This window comes from Bufo bufo, chromosome 9 (genome assembly GCF_905171765.1).
Source record: "Bufo bufo chromosome 9, aBufBuf1.1, whole genome shotgun sequence".
NCBI classification, from domain to species: Eukaryota; Metazoa; Chordata; class Amphibia; order Anura; family Bufonidae; genus Bufo; species Bufo bufo.
The window spans coordinates 40,150,796-40,163,559 of NC_053397.1; the positions used below are offsets into that span (position 1 = coordinate 40,150,796).

The following is a 12,764-nucleotide window of genomic DNA, read 5'->3' on the forward strand; positions in this document are numbered from 1 at the left end:
TTGTACAAAGTTAAAAAATCGTATGGTTCAGTGACTAGAGTGAATCTTAATTGTGCCAAGGGTTTACCTGTTGAGATTTGCTACTCAATTATTTGGGGGATTTTTTGCGTGCACCAAATTTCAAAAATTTCAAAATTTAATTTAATGTCATTGGTGGAAAATGAGTCTGAAAATGAAGCAGTGTTGGAGCATGATACAGTGGTTTTAGGTTTTATAAGGAATACATTGTCATCTCCTGGTGGTCAAGTTTCTGAAGTAAAAATCTTTTTAGCCATGTAAAGTCTGCAGAAATGTAATTGATATGTAGGATCAAGATTAATGTTTTGGAACCGGTAGATTGCTCCCATTTGTACTGTTGTGAAACACATAATCTGCAGGTGGTAGTGTACCCATCCATAGAATGGGACGATGCAGAATGCAGCGTGTTCCAGCTCTCTGTATGACTATTACATTTGTGACTATGAACTGTGCAAAGAAACAACTTGACCCCCTGTAAGCCCTGGCAGCTAAATGAAATGTAACACCTGAAACTTTGCTTTTTCTAACAATACCAACTTTTACAATACCCAACTGCTAACTTAAAAAAATGCCAAGCTTCATTTACTTTTTAGTTTTCAGTTGCACTGTGTCCTCGTCGCTTCAGTGACAAAGGTTTTTGGCTCTCATGCAGAGCATAGGATGCCAGACGGGCCAACAACAGTTCGTGCTAGTTTATGGGATATAAAACTTTCCAATGAATAAAATAAATTCAGCCCCAATATATTAATACAACCAGGAGATGAACACCTACCATTTAATCCTAGAGAAAGCAAAAATCTTTGTGCTATGGGACCTAACAAATTCAGTGGGGCCAAACCCCCTGAAGACAGCATGTATATAAAAGTTATGTTTTATTTTAAATTCCAAGGCTCTGGATCTATTGAAAATTTGTTACTGAAGTCTCTCATGACCCCACATCCGGGGCATTCATCCGTGCTGCATTTTTCTTCATATTACGGGAGTGTTTGGATTACGCAAATTTAGGGTGAGCTGTGCAAAAAAAATAAAAAATTATTTTCTTGTTGGGGCTAAACATCTGCCTTCAATGTAATTTTGAATCCAGCAAAAAATTGCAGAATGCTTATTCCATTGCATTCTGTACTACAGAGATATTCTTACCTAGAATACAGGGAGTGCAGAATTATTAGGCAAGTTGTATTTTTGAGGATTAATTTTATTATTGAACAACAACCATGTTCTCAATGAACCCAAAAAACTCATTAATATCAAAGCTGAATATTTTTGGAAGTAGTTTTTAGTTTGTTTTTAGTTTTAACTATTTTAGGGGGATATCTGTGTGTGCAGGTGAATATTACTGTGCATAATTATTAGGCAACCTAACAAAAAACAAATATATACCCATTTCAATTATTTATTTTTACCAGTGAAACCAATATAACATCTCAACATTCACAAAGATACATTTCTGACATTCAAAAACAAAACAAAAACAAATCAGTGACCAATATAGCCACCTTTCTTTGCAAGGACACTCAAAAGCCTGCCATCCATGGATTCTGTCAGTGTTTTGATCTGTTCACCATCAACATTGCGTGCAGCAGCAACCGCAGCCTCCCAGACACTGTTCAGAGAGGTGTACTGTTTTCCCTCCTTGTAAATCTCACATTTGATGATGGACCACAGGTTCTCAATGGGGTTCAGATCAGGTGAACAAGGAGGCCATGTCATTAGATTTTCTTCTTTTATACCCTTTTTTGCCAGCCACGCTGTGGAGTACCTGGACGCGTGTGATGGAGCATTGTCCTGCATGAAAATCATGTTTTTCTTGAAGGATGCAGACTTCTTCCTGTACCACTGCTTGAAGAAGGTGTCTTCCAGAAACTGGCAGTAGGACTGGGAGTTGAGCTTGACTCCATCCTCAACCCGAAAAGGCCCCACAAGCTCATCTTTGATGATACCAGCCCAAACCAGTACTCCACCTCCACCTTGCTGGCGTTTGAGTCGGACTGGAGCTCTCTGCCCTTTACCAATCCAGCCACGGGCCCATCCATCTGGCCCATCAAGACTCACTCTCATTTCATCAGTCCATAAAACCTTAGAAAAATCAGTCTTGAGATATTTCTTGGCCCAGTCTTGACGTTTCAGCTTGTGTGTCTTGTTCAGTGGTGGTCGTCTTTCAGCCTTTCTTACCTTGGCCATGTCTCTGAGTATTGCACACCTTGTGCTTTTGGGCACTCCAGTGATGTTGCAGCTCTGAAATATGGCCAAACTGGTGGCAAGTGGCATCTTGGCAGCTGCACGCTTGACTTTTCTCAGTTCATGGGCAGTTATTTTGCGCCTTGGTTTTTCCACACGCTTCTTGCGACCCTGTTGACTATTTTGAATGAAACGCTTGATTGTTCGATGATCACGCTTCAGAAGCTTTGCAATTTTAAGAGTGCTGCATCCCTCTGCAAGATATCTCACTATTTTTTACTTTTCTGAGCCTGTCAAGTCCTTCTTTTGACCAATTTTGCCAAAGGAAAGGAAGTTGCCTAATAATTATGCACACCTGATATAGGGTGTTGATGTCATTAGACCACACCCCTTCTCATTACAGAGATGCACATCACCTAATATGCTTAATTGGTAGTAGGCTTTCGAGCCTATACAGCTTGGAGTAAGACAACATGCATAAAGAGGATGATGTGGTCAAAATACTCATTTGCCTAATAATTCTGCACGCAGTGTATTGTGCTATTTAGAGTACTATATAGCGACTCACAGAGAGTTTGTGGCTCCATATTGTTGTCAGTAAAAAGCTTAATATGTTTCTACAAAATTCTTGGAAATGTAAAGGAATCTTCACTCCAAATGTTCAGTCAATCACGCAGAGAATTTACAACTTGTCTGTTCGTTGGATTTGGTAGGTATCAATGTAAAGGAGTTATTGCAGTATATAATACAGAATGATATTAAATTATAGGATAGCGTTTCCTAATTACAGTTTATATTGTCTACAACAGTGTCATTTGCAGCATGAGCCAGTTATTCACCTTCTCTTGTCCCCTTCAAGATGTTACAGTATAAGAGTAGTGGATCCTCTTGGCCATTTATGGTCTCACTACAATGAAATAGTCTCCTTTCACAGAGACTGACATGCAGATGAATGGAAAACCAATCCACAGTACCAAATCAGGGCACAAAATATCATAACCAGTCAAGTAGAAGTTCAAGGCAGCAGAGTTCTTGCAATCCGAGGGTCAAGCAGAAGGTCAGGACAGGTTACAAAGCCAGGATAAGCTAAGTTAATAACAGGGTAGGCAGTAGGAAAACACACTTTTCTGGAACCTATGGAACCTATAAAACCTATCGCTCCGACAGTGGAGTGATAAGGTTTTGAAGACATCATCATTAGACGGAGTCTTAAAAGTGCACAGTGTTGCATGGCCATGGAGCACAGAACATAAAGGGTAAAAGGTAGCTTGATTACAGCATTTTGGTTGGTTGAGAACACAGATAGAAGAATAACAGAGTTGTATTCATAGAGCTAGGTTGGAGCAAATGGCATCCTGTAGCTGGAGACGTGAGCTGCGTTGAGGAACATGGAGGAGGAGGGTGTGACAAAAGTATATGAGTATAGAATACAGTCATAGAATTAAAGTTTATATTGACCATAATTGTTGGTGTTTCTTTCAGCATGAGCCAGTCAATCATGTTCTCTAGTAACCTTTGGAGACCTTGCAGCCCATATCACAATCAGAATCTAACTGTACCTACTTTATGGGAGACAAAGTTTGCTTCAGGCTGTAGTTTTTTTTTTTAAATAATCTCATAATTCTTGCAGTCATTAGAAAGATTGATGTCCTTTTCACATTAATGAGGGATATACTGAATTTCACTGACACACATTACTTTCTGTAATAAAGAATAATGTATATTATGTCTACATTCCATGTACTGTATGAAAATATAACTTCTTCTTTCTTCTTCTTTTTATAATATTAACTTGATAAATTGGAGCTAATCCTATTGAAGTAATGTCAGAATTGGGCCAGATCATGAAAATATCCCAGAGGCCTTGTAACAGATTTCCCATCTTGTGGCAAAATAAACAAAAATGAAGCCAATAATTGAGAATAAATTGTCTCCAGTGGATTTTGAGTCACCTCACACAAGCCGAGTCCATTTATCTCCCTGTGCTCGTTCCAATACTGCACAAAGAAGTGTCAAACATTCCTGATGGGTCTTGGACGCAGCAAAAATGCCAAATATCTGCACAAGAACATATGTTCCCACACTATATTGACAATCTAAAGCAGAAAGCGAAATTCATAAAAACTTTTTTTTTTTTATATAATAAAAATGATATCCCTGGAGTTCAAGGATAGAAGGACTTTTACTATATCCACTGTTGCATGTATTTAGAGAATTCATGCTTGGAATGGTTAGAAATCAGTATTGTAATATTCCTATTAGAAAAGTTGCTAATATTATAGAATGGTCAAGGTATAATTCACTGTCACAATGTCTTCAGTCTAACGATTGGGTGTTCACATACTGTAAGGCCTCATGCACACGACCGTTGTTTTATTCCGTGTCCGTTGTTCCGTTTTTCGTGATTTTCTGCGGACCCATTGACTTTTAATGGGTCCGTTGAAAACTCGGCTAATGCACCATTTGTCATCCGCGTCCGTGATCCGTGGTTCCAGTCCGTAAAAAAAAATATAACCTGTCCTATTTTTTTCACGGAAAACGGTTCGCGGACCCATTCAAGTCAATGGGACCGTGAAAAAACACGGAGGCACACAAGATTGTCATCCGCGTCCGTTTTTTTCCTATCATTTGCATGGCAAACTTGACTTAGACTTTTTTTTACTTTCCTTCCTGTCTGGTGATCCTCCAAAAATAAAGGAAGACACACGGAAACAAAAACGGAAACGGATCACGGAACAACGGAACCCCATTTTGCGGAACGGAACACAACAACGGTCGTGTGCATGAGGCCTAAGGCTAAGGCTACTTGACGACTTTGGGGATGCGACACATCAGTCTGTAGATAGTGTTGTGATGCAACAGCACAACTAATGAAAATGAATGCAGTTGCGTTGCGACCCCCTGATGTATTTCTGTGTGAAAATGCTGACTTTCATTAGTTCCAATGTAGCCACTGCGATACTGCAATTCTTGGCCTCATGGCATGTTGAGTAACCAGGGATGCCATGTAGACCTAGCCTAAATCAGTCAAATTCATGTCTCAAGTATCTAGTACTAATCTAAGATCCCCAAATTATGGATCTGTGCAGGGGCGGGCTGGCCATAGACCCTACAGGGAAATTTCCTGATGGGCTGATACCCAGGGACTTGCCCGAACCCTTCTCACGGCCGATGACTGGGTACATAATGATCTAATGCTCTAAGGCCTCTTTCACATCTCTACTTTTGGAGATCCTGCTGGATCCTCTACTTCACCACCGGATCTTCATGGACTACAAAGGGGTCTAGCCGATTAAATACCGGGTTTCGGCCAGACAAAAACCGCTGCATTTAATAGCTTTTTGTCCGGCTGATCAAGCTGCCGAATTTCTGAAATGTGAATGCAGCCTAAGCATTAAAGTGTAACTGTCATATATTTTTTTATTTGCTAGCTTATTAGAGCTAAGCATGTATACCTGAGTTAGTCTGTCAATGATTGTCAAAAGATCTATAATTACCTTATAATAACAGCTTTCATTAATGTCTACTGTCCCTTTCCACTGCTCCCTTAAAAGACAGTTGCTAGGGCTTGTCTGTTTCTGGCTAAGAAGACAGGAAGATGGAGGGGCGGTCCTTCATACTGCATGCCTGCATTAGGCTTCAGAGTGAGGAGGCGTGTCTCTCAGTAATCCAATCTGATTGGCTGGCAGGAAGCTGCTGGCTACAGCAAGTGTGTATGTGAAGTGAGGGAAAGCAGTTTTGGCCTCAGAGAACTGGCAGAGGAGCCATCTTGAGAAAGTCCTCATATTGTAAATGTTTAAACAGCTGTAACTAAGGGAAAAACTCAAGGAAAACAGTGGTATGTGAAGAAAATAAAGATTGCTTTATGCATAATGCTGCTGCAGCAGTAACATATGCTAAAATAGTTTTTTTTTTAAATGAAAACATGACAGTTACACTTTAAGTAATGCAAGGATCATCAGGTACTTATGTACTTGGCCAGCTGCCCTCCTGAACTCGTGTATTATCATGCTCAGAACAGTGATACATTTGAATGCTGTGGGGAAGGTGGCAGTATTTGATTCTGCACTGTGGTATTTGGTTCTGGTGGGCGGTATTTTGTGCTGTACTACAGTATTGTAGGCCCTGCCTACTTCTATTGTCCCTGTGCAGTGGCCGGATTTGGGGTGGCCCCAATGCTATACTGGGTCCCCCGGACACCTTTGAGGTGTCACCACGTGTTTCTGCTCCCCGGAAGGTATGGTAAGGCATGGTGCACCCCGATGGGTCCAGAGAGTTTGGGTCTGTAGTAAAATGGTGTACTTCTTTACTGGAGGAATTCAGGTGCAAAACAATACAGGCAGAGCATGGGGTTGGCTTCTCTAGTTTTCTCCCTGGCAGAAGAAGGGTTTGATGCTAAGGAAAGACTTGAGCTAGCTGTCCCTCTCTCTCTCAGAAGTCTGGTACCTTTAAGACCCACGGTCTATGGCTCAGTAGTCCGGCTGGCTCCTTGGTCATAGGGCTAAATGGAGATCTAGGGCCTGTGGCTCAGCATCCTCATCTCAGCATCTTCTTCTGGTGGCTAAACTACATGAGTGTCTTCCTCTAAGCACTGATCCCTAACTGCAGAACACTAGGGGCTCTGACTGCTCTCCTTATATACAATTTCTGGCCAAACTAGAACCTTCTAGTGGGAGGGGTGGAGTGGAGAAACTCAGGATAAACAAATACAATGTTACACTTTCCATCTCTCATAGACTTGCATTAGAGCTTCAGTGATATTCAATGACAATGACACAACAGTTTTTCCAGACAAATACAGGTTTTCAGACATAATAACAGAGCTGAACCAGACATCCAAAAGGTCAGTCTGTCTGATTTTGGTGGTAAACAGGTCTGGCTATTTCCCTCCAAAACATGTTCTTCTTTAAACCCTATGGTAGCTGTGGAAAATTGCCAGCCTATTATTATTAGCTAAAAAGTCTTACAAGTCTCTCAGTATTCATTAACCCTTTCCACAGTGCTGTGCAAATACAGTGCAAATGATCAGGATATACAGGGAGTGCAGAATTATTAGGCAAGTTGTATTTTTGAGGATTAATTTTATTATTGAACAACAACCATGTTCTCAATGAACCCCAAAAACTCATTAATATCAAAGCTGAATATTTTTGGAAGTAGTTTTTAGTTTGTTTTTAGTATTAGCTATTTTAGGGGGATATCTGTGTGTGCAGGTGACTATTACTGTACATAATTATTAGGCAACTTAACAAAAAACAAATATATACCCATTTCAATTATTTATTTTTACCAGTGAAACCAATATAACATCTCAACATTCACAAATATACATTTCTGACATTCAAAAACAAAACAAAAACAAATCAGTGACCAATATAGCCACCTTTCTTTGCAAGGACACTCAAAAGCCTGCCATCCATGGATTCTGTCAGTGTTTTGATCTGTTCACCATCAACATTGCGTGCAGCAGCAACCACAGCCTCCCAGACACTGTTCAGAGAGGTGTACTGTTTTCCCTCCTTGTAAATCTCACATTTGATGATGGACCACAGGTTCTCAATGGGGTTCAGATCAGGTGAACAAGGAGGCCATGTCATTAGATTTTCTTCTTTTATACCCTTTCTTGCCAGCCACTCTGTGGAGTACTTGGACGCGTGTGATGGAGCATTGTCCTGCATGAAAATCATGTTTTTCTTGAAGGATGCAGACTTCTTCCTGTACCACTGCTTGAAGAAGGTGTCTTCCAGAAACTGGCAGTAGGACTGGGAGTTGAGCTTGACTCCATCCTCAACCCGAAAAGGCCCCACAAGCTCATCTTTGATGATACCAGCCCAAACCAGTACTCCACCTCCACCTTGCTGGCGTCTGAGTCGGACTGGAGCTCTCTGCCCTTTACCAATCCAGCCACGGGCCCATCCATCTGGCCCATCAAGACTCACTCTCATTTCATCAGTCCATAAAACCTTAGAAAAATCAGTCTTGAGATATTTCTTGGCCCAGTCTTGACGTTTCAGCTTGTGTGTCTTGTTCAGTGGTGGTCGTCTTTCAGCCTTTCTTACCTTGGCCATGTCTCTGAGTATTGCACACCTTGTGCTTTTGGGCACTCCAGTGATGTTGCAGCTCTGAAATATGGCCAAACTGGTGGCAAGTGGCATCTTGGCAGCTGCACGCTTGACTTTTCTCAGTTCATGGGCAGTTATTTTGCGCCTTGGTTTTTCCACACGCTTCTTGCGACCCTGTTGACTATTTTGAATGAAACGCTTGATTGTTCGATGATCACGCTTCAGAAGCTTTGCAATTTTAAGAGTGCTGCATCCCTCTGCAAGATATCTCACTATTTTTGACTTTTCTGAGCCTGTCAAGTCCTTCTTTTGACCCATTTTGCCAAAGGAAAGGAAGTTGCCTAATAATTATGCACACCTGATATAGGGTGTTGATGTCATTAGACCACACCCCTTCTCATTACAGAGATGCACATCACCTAATATGCTTAATTGGTAGTAGGCTTTCGAGCCTATACAGCTTGGAGTAAGACAACATGCATAAAGAGGATGATGTGGTCAAAATACTCATTTGCCTAATAATTCTGTACAGGGTGTATATCACAATATACATATAACATGCAGTTGCACAGTATTAAATAGTATAAGTCAGAGCAAGTTAACCCTATAAAGTGAAATAAAGTAAGGAGTTGATGACTTTACATAGGGGAAACAGGCACATGTCCACAATTGTCCAGACTTGAATGTACCCCTGCTCTAGGGCACTACACCTGCCGACTTCTGTTGCCCAATCTTCTGTCAGTTTGTACCCACCTACAACATGGGCCCACACTCCCAATCAGTAAATCCTATCTGGACCTTCATTGCAAGCGGCTGGCAATTCATTTAGAACTTCTAGCAGGAATAATAGAGAAACAGAATAGCACAGAGACATAAGAATAGATGCTTTAGAATTGTTATTACATGAGGAATGCAAGTAGATACTAATAAAAGAGATGTCAAGAGAGGTAACGGGTCCTCTTTATGGTGTAAAAAAGGTGCAGATTATGGCGCACATGAAGAAAATCATTTTTACATACACATATACTTGTTTCTTTGCTGAGGCTGACACAAAGCTAAGCACCGGCGCCCTCCAGTGGCCACAATGACAATACGCTATCCATGGACGTAAATATGATTATATATTAAATACCTATTAGGCCACAGTCAGATACAGCACTGCAAATTCACAGAAGTTTACAGTCAGATACATCTGGATGGGGGGTGAAATACATTGGTGGGTGAAAAAAGATGAATTTTCAAAGTTTCTCATCGGTCACAAGTAAATAGGGTATTCCTATGGTGACATGACAGTAAGAATCTCTCTTTCATGCTAGAGAAAGAACGTAAAAATGAGCACTCTAATGAAGATTTATTGGGAGAGAGTTGATAAAACACAGCATCAGAATAGGAATTATCAGAAGTGAATGAATTAGGAGCAGCTGAGAATTTAAAGGACAGCTTCATTTTTAACAGAGGACACATTTGGAGGTTTTGGCGGTAAATGGGGTTTGCATACCTTTGAAATCATTTTGTTACTTTTTTTGCTTTCATGCAGTAAAAAAAATGAAGCAACTTTGCAAAGTGTTTTACCATTTTGTGTCTACAGCACAAGGTGGCGCTAGTGAGATGGTTCTCTTCCTTGGGAGATACCTCTTTGCATATCATTTTCCCATGGAGCCTTACCAGTAAGTCTCCATATCGTGGAGTATTTCCAGGCCGTCACCGTCCAGCCTAAGCTGCATCCAAGGCACCTCGCTCAGACACCCAGAGTCCTACTCTGTACTGATGAGGGGCAAGCAGCTGTCTATGGATGGATATTTGGTTTGGCTATTTTCTCTTGTCAGGTTCCAAGTCCTGTTAAAGAGTCGGACTTTGTCTTATAAGGAGCCACTTCCAGAAGGTTGCGCTAGCGAGACGATTCTCTTTTCCTGGGAGATACCACTTTGCATATTATTTTCCCAGGGAACAGTACCAGTAAGTCTCCATATAGGACTGGTTTCTTCAAGGAGATAAAGCACCCTGCTTAAGATGTCTGCAGCTCATATATTGACTTATATGTCTCCATGGTTACAGACTACAAAAAAGTTTAGAGTAGTCTGATCCTGCAGTGATATTCCTTTGAATTTGTCTCCTGCTTCCATTCAACAGGATCGCAAAATCAATAAAAGGGATTAGTGTTGAGCGAGCATTACATAGCTCTTGTATTCTGCAACTGTGACAACACATAGGTCTGCATAGGAGCTGCAAACACAAAATAGGTATTTTTAAAGGGCATCTGTCAGCAGATTTCTACCTATGACACTGGCTGACCTGTTACATGTGCACTTGGCAGCTGAAGGCATCTGTGTTGGTCCTATGTTCATATGTGCCCGCATTGCTGAGAAAAATTATGTTTTATTATATGCAAATGAGCCTCCAGGAGCAACGGGGGCGTCGCCATTACACCTAGAGGCTCAGCTCTCTCTGCAACTGCTGCGCCCTCTGTACTTTGATCGACAGGGCCAGGCAGTAAAACATCATAATGCCTGGCCCTATCAATCAAAGTGCAGAGGACGCAGCAGTTGCCCAGAAAGTGGCGCCTCCTAAGAGTAATTGCAACTCCCCCGTTGCACCTAGAGGCTCATTTGCATATAATAAAACATCATTTTTCTCAGCAATGCGGGCACATAGGAACATGGGACCAACACAGATGCCTTCAGCTGCCAAGTGCACATGTAACAGGTCAGCCAGTGTCATAGGTACAAATCTGAGGACAGATGCCTTTTAAGGCTGTCATTATGTAAACCGAGGCTCACTGGATCTGTCAGCCTCTGTCAGTGTCTGTTGTCTGTGGTCATATTTGGGTCTGCCATTTTTGAATATAGTGACTAGTCATGACTTGTGTCTTCTTCCCTTCCAGATCCTGAAATAGTGAATGGAATTTATTGGTCGGAGTCTTTAAATAAGGTGTTTGTGGATAACTTTGACCGTGACCCTTCCCTCATATGGCAATATTTTGGAAGTGCGAAGGGATTTTTTCGGCAATACCCTGGTAAGGAATTTGTCAATCAAAAACTGGTGGGGAGGGGGGTTCAAAAGCTTTTCCTGACTTTTATCTATGTGGTTCGTTTGTTGACTTCAAGAAAATGTTGACTTGTTTGTCTGAGAACTACTTTAGTCCCACATGAAAAGGGACATTGAGAAAAACTGAATGTGTCACTTCATGGCCAATACGATCAATATGAACCTGAACGTCAGGCTACAGGTATTTGTACAAAGAAGTTCACCGTGAGTGTTGATCCCCCCCCCAGACTATAAAAATGCAGGAGGGGGGTTGTATCTGCATTCAGAATAGAAAAAGATCCGTTCAGGTTGTCTTCCGTTCCAGCAGCATTCCATTTTGTGACCGGACACAAAACAGCCGCAAGCTACAGTTTTGTGTCCGGTCATAAAGACAGAAAAAACGGATCCGGCACTGAAAACAATTTAAGTCAAATAGTCAATGGTGATGGATCCGTGTTTTGAGGAGCCTAAAAATTTTGATCCATCAACCATTGACTTTCAATGTATTTAGTGACGGATCAATGATGTGTAAAATCAAAACGGATCTGTTAATTCCAGTATTGAGATCTTCTTTTGGATTTGAATACCGTAATTAACAACGCAAGTGTGAATGTAGCCTAACACTGTGAGTACGGTTTTGTTCCTGGAAAAATGGACTCCTTTGTGCAGAACTTGTATCCTGTCCTATATATCAATTATTGCACTGTTTAATTGTATTTGTTACCTTTGGTTTCTCCTTTGCAGGTATTAAATGGGAGCCAGATGAGAATGGTGTCATTGCATTCGACTGCAGAAACCGAAAATGGTAGGTACTGTTCTGCCTAGTGTACTTTACTAACAAAAAGACAAAAAGAGCTGAAAAGAACTATAGAAAAAGGCCATTGAAAAACCATGAGACAACCAGCTAGCACCGTAGTAATTCGGTATACAGTGAGGGTAGAAGTAAGAATAAAGGCGCTCCAACATCTTGGACAGCACTTGTATCAGGTACATCATCGTGCACCATTACTTTCATCTTGGATTATTTCTGGGACACCCAGAAAGACAAGCAGGGACACTGGAGGAGCAGGTAAGGGCTTAGCCACCGAGAGGTGGGGTCACCCCTTTTGGGGCAGGTGTTCTGCCTGTTGGCAGAGGTAGCAGAGGGACACTGTAGGGACAGCAGCGTTGTTCCTGGCTATGAGATGTCATAATCTATATCATCCGTCATCATCTTTATCATATGTCATCAATCATCTATATCATCCATGTGGGCCACCTTGGCGGGTCATAAGTAAGATGGTCCATGTACATTAGAGTGCAGTAGCCCCACTTATTATCATTTAACTATCTCCTTATGGTACCTACTTGAATAGGAATTTTCCTTTTGTGAGATTTTGATAAATTTATTTGGGGGTTTATGTGACGCTTTTAATAATAAGATTAAAAGTTAGGTTTTAATTGAGGATTTTGTTTGTTTTTCTGTGATTTTAATCATAAGAC

The 12,764-nt window shown here is 41.2% G+C and overlaps 1 protein-coding gene across 1 annotated transcript in view; it reads left to right on the top strand.

Annotated features, from left to right (window-relative positions):
- CACNA2D3 (calcium voltage-gated channel auxiliary subunit alpha2delta 3) overlaps positions 1 to 12,764 on the top strand; it is a 959,782-nt gene that overhangs the window by 391,484 nt on the left and 555,534 nt on the right. Inside the window, exons 6-7 of the mRNA XM_040407724.1 lie at positions 11,140 to 11,271; positions 12,027 to 12,087. Coding sequence (XP_040263658.1) covers positions 11,140 to 11,271; positions 12,027 to 12,087 — 193 coding nt within the window. The remainder of the gene's footprint in view (positions 1 to 11,139; positions 11,272 to 12,026; positions 12,088 to 12,764) is intronic.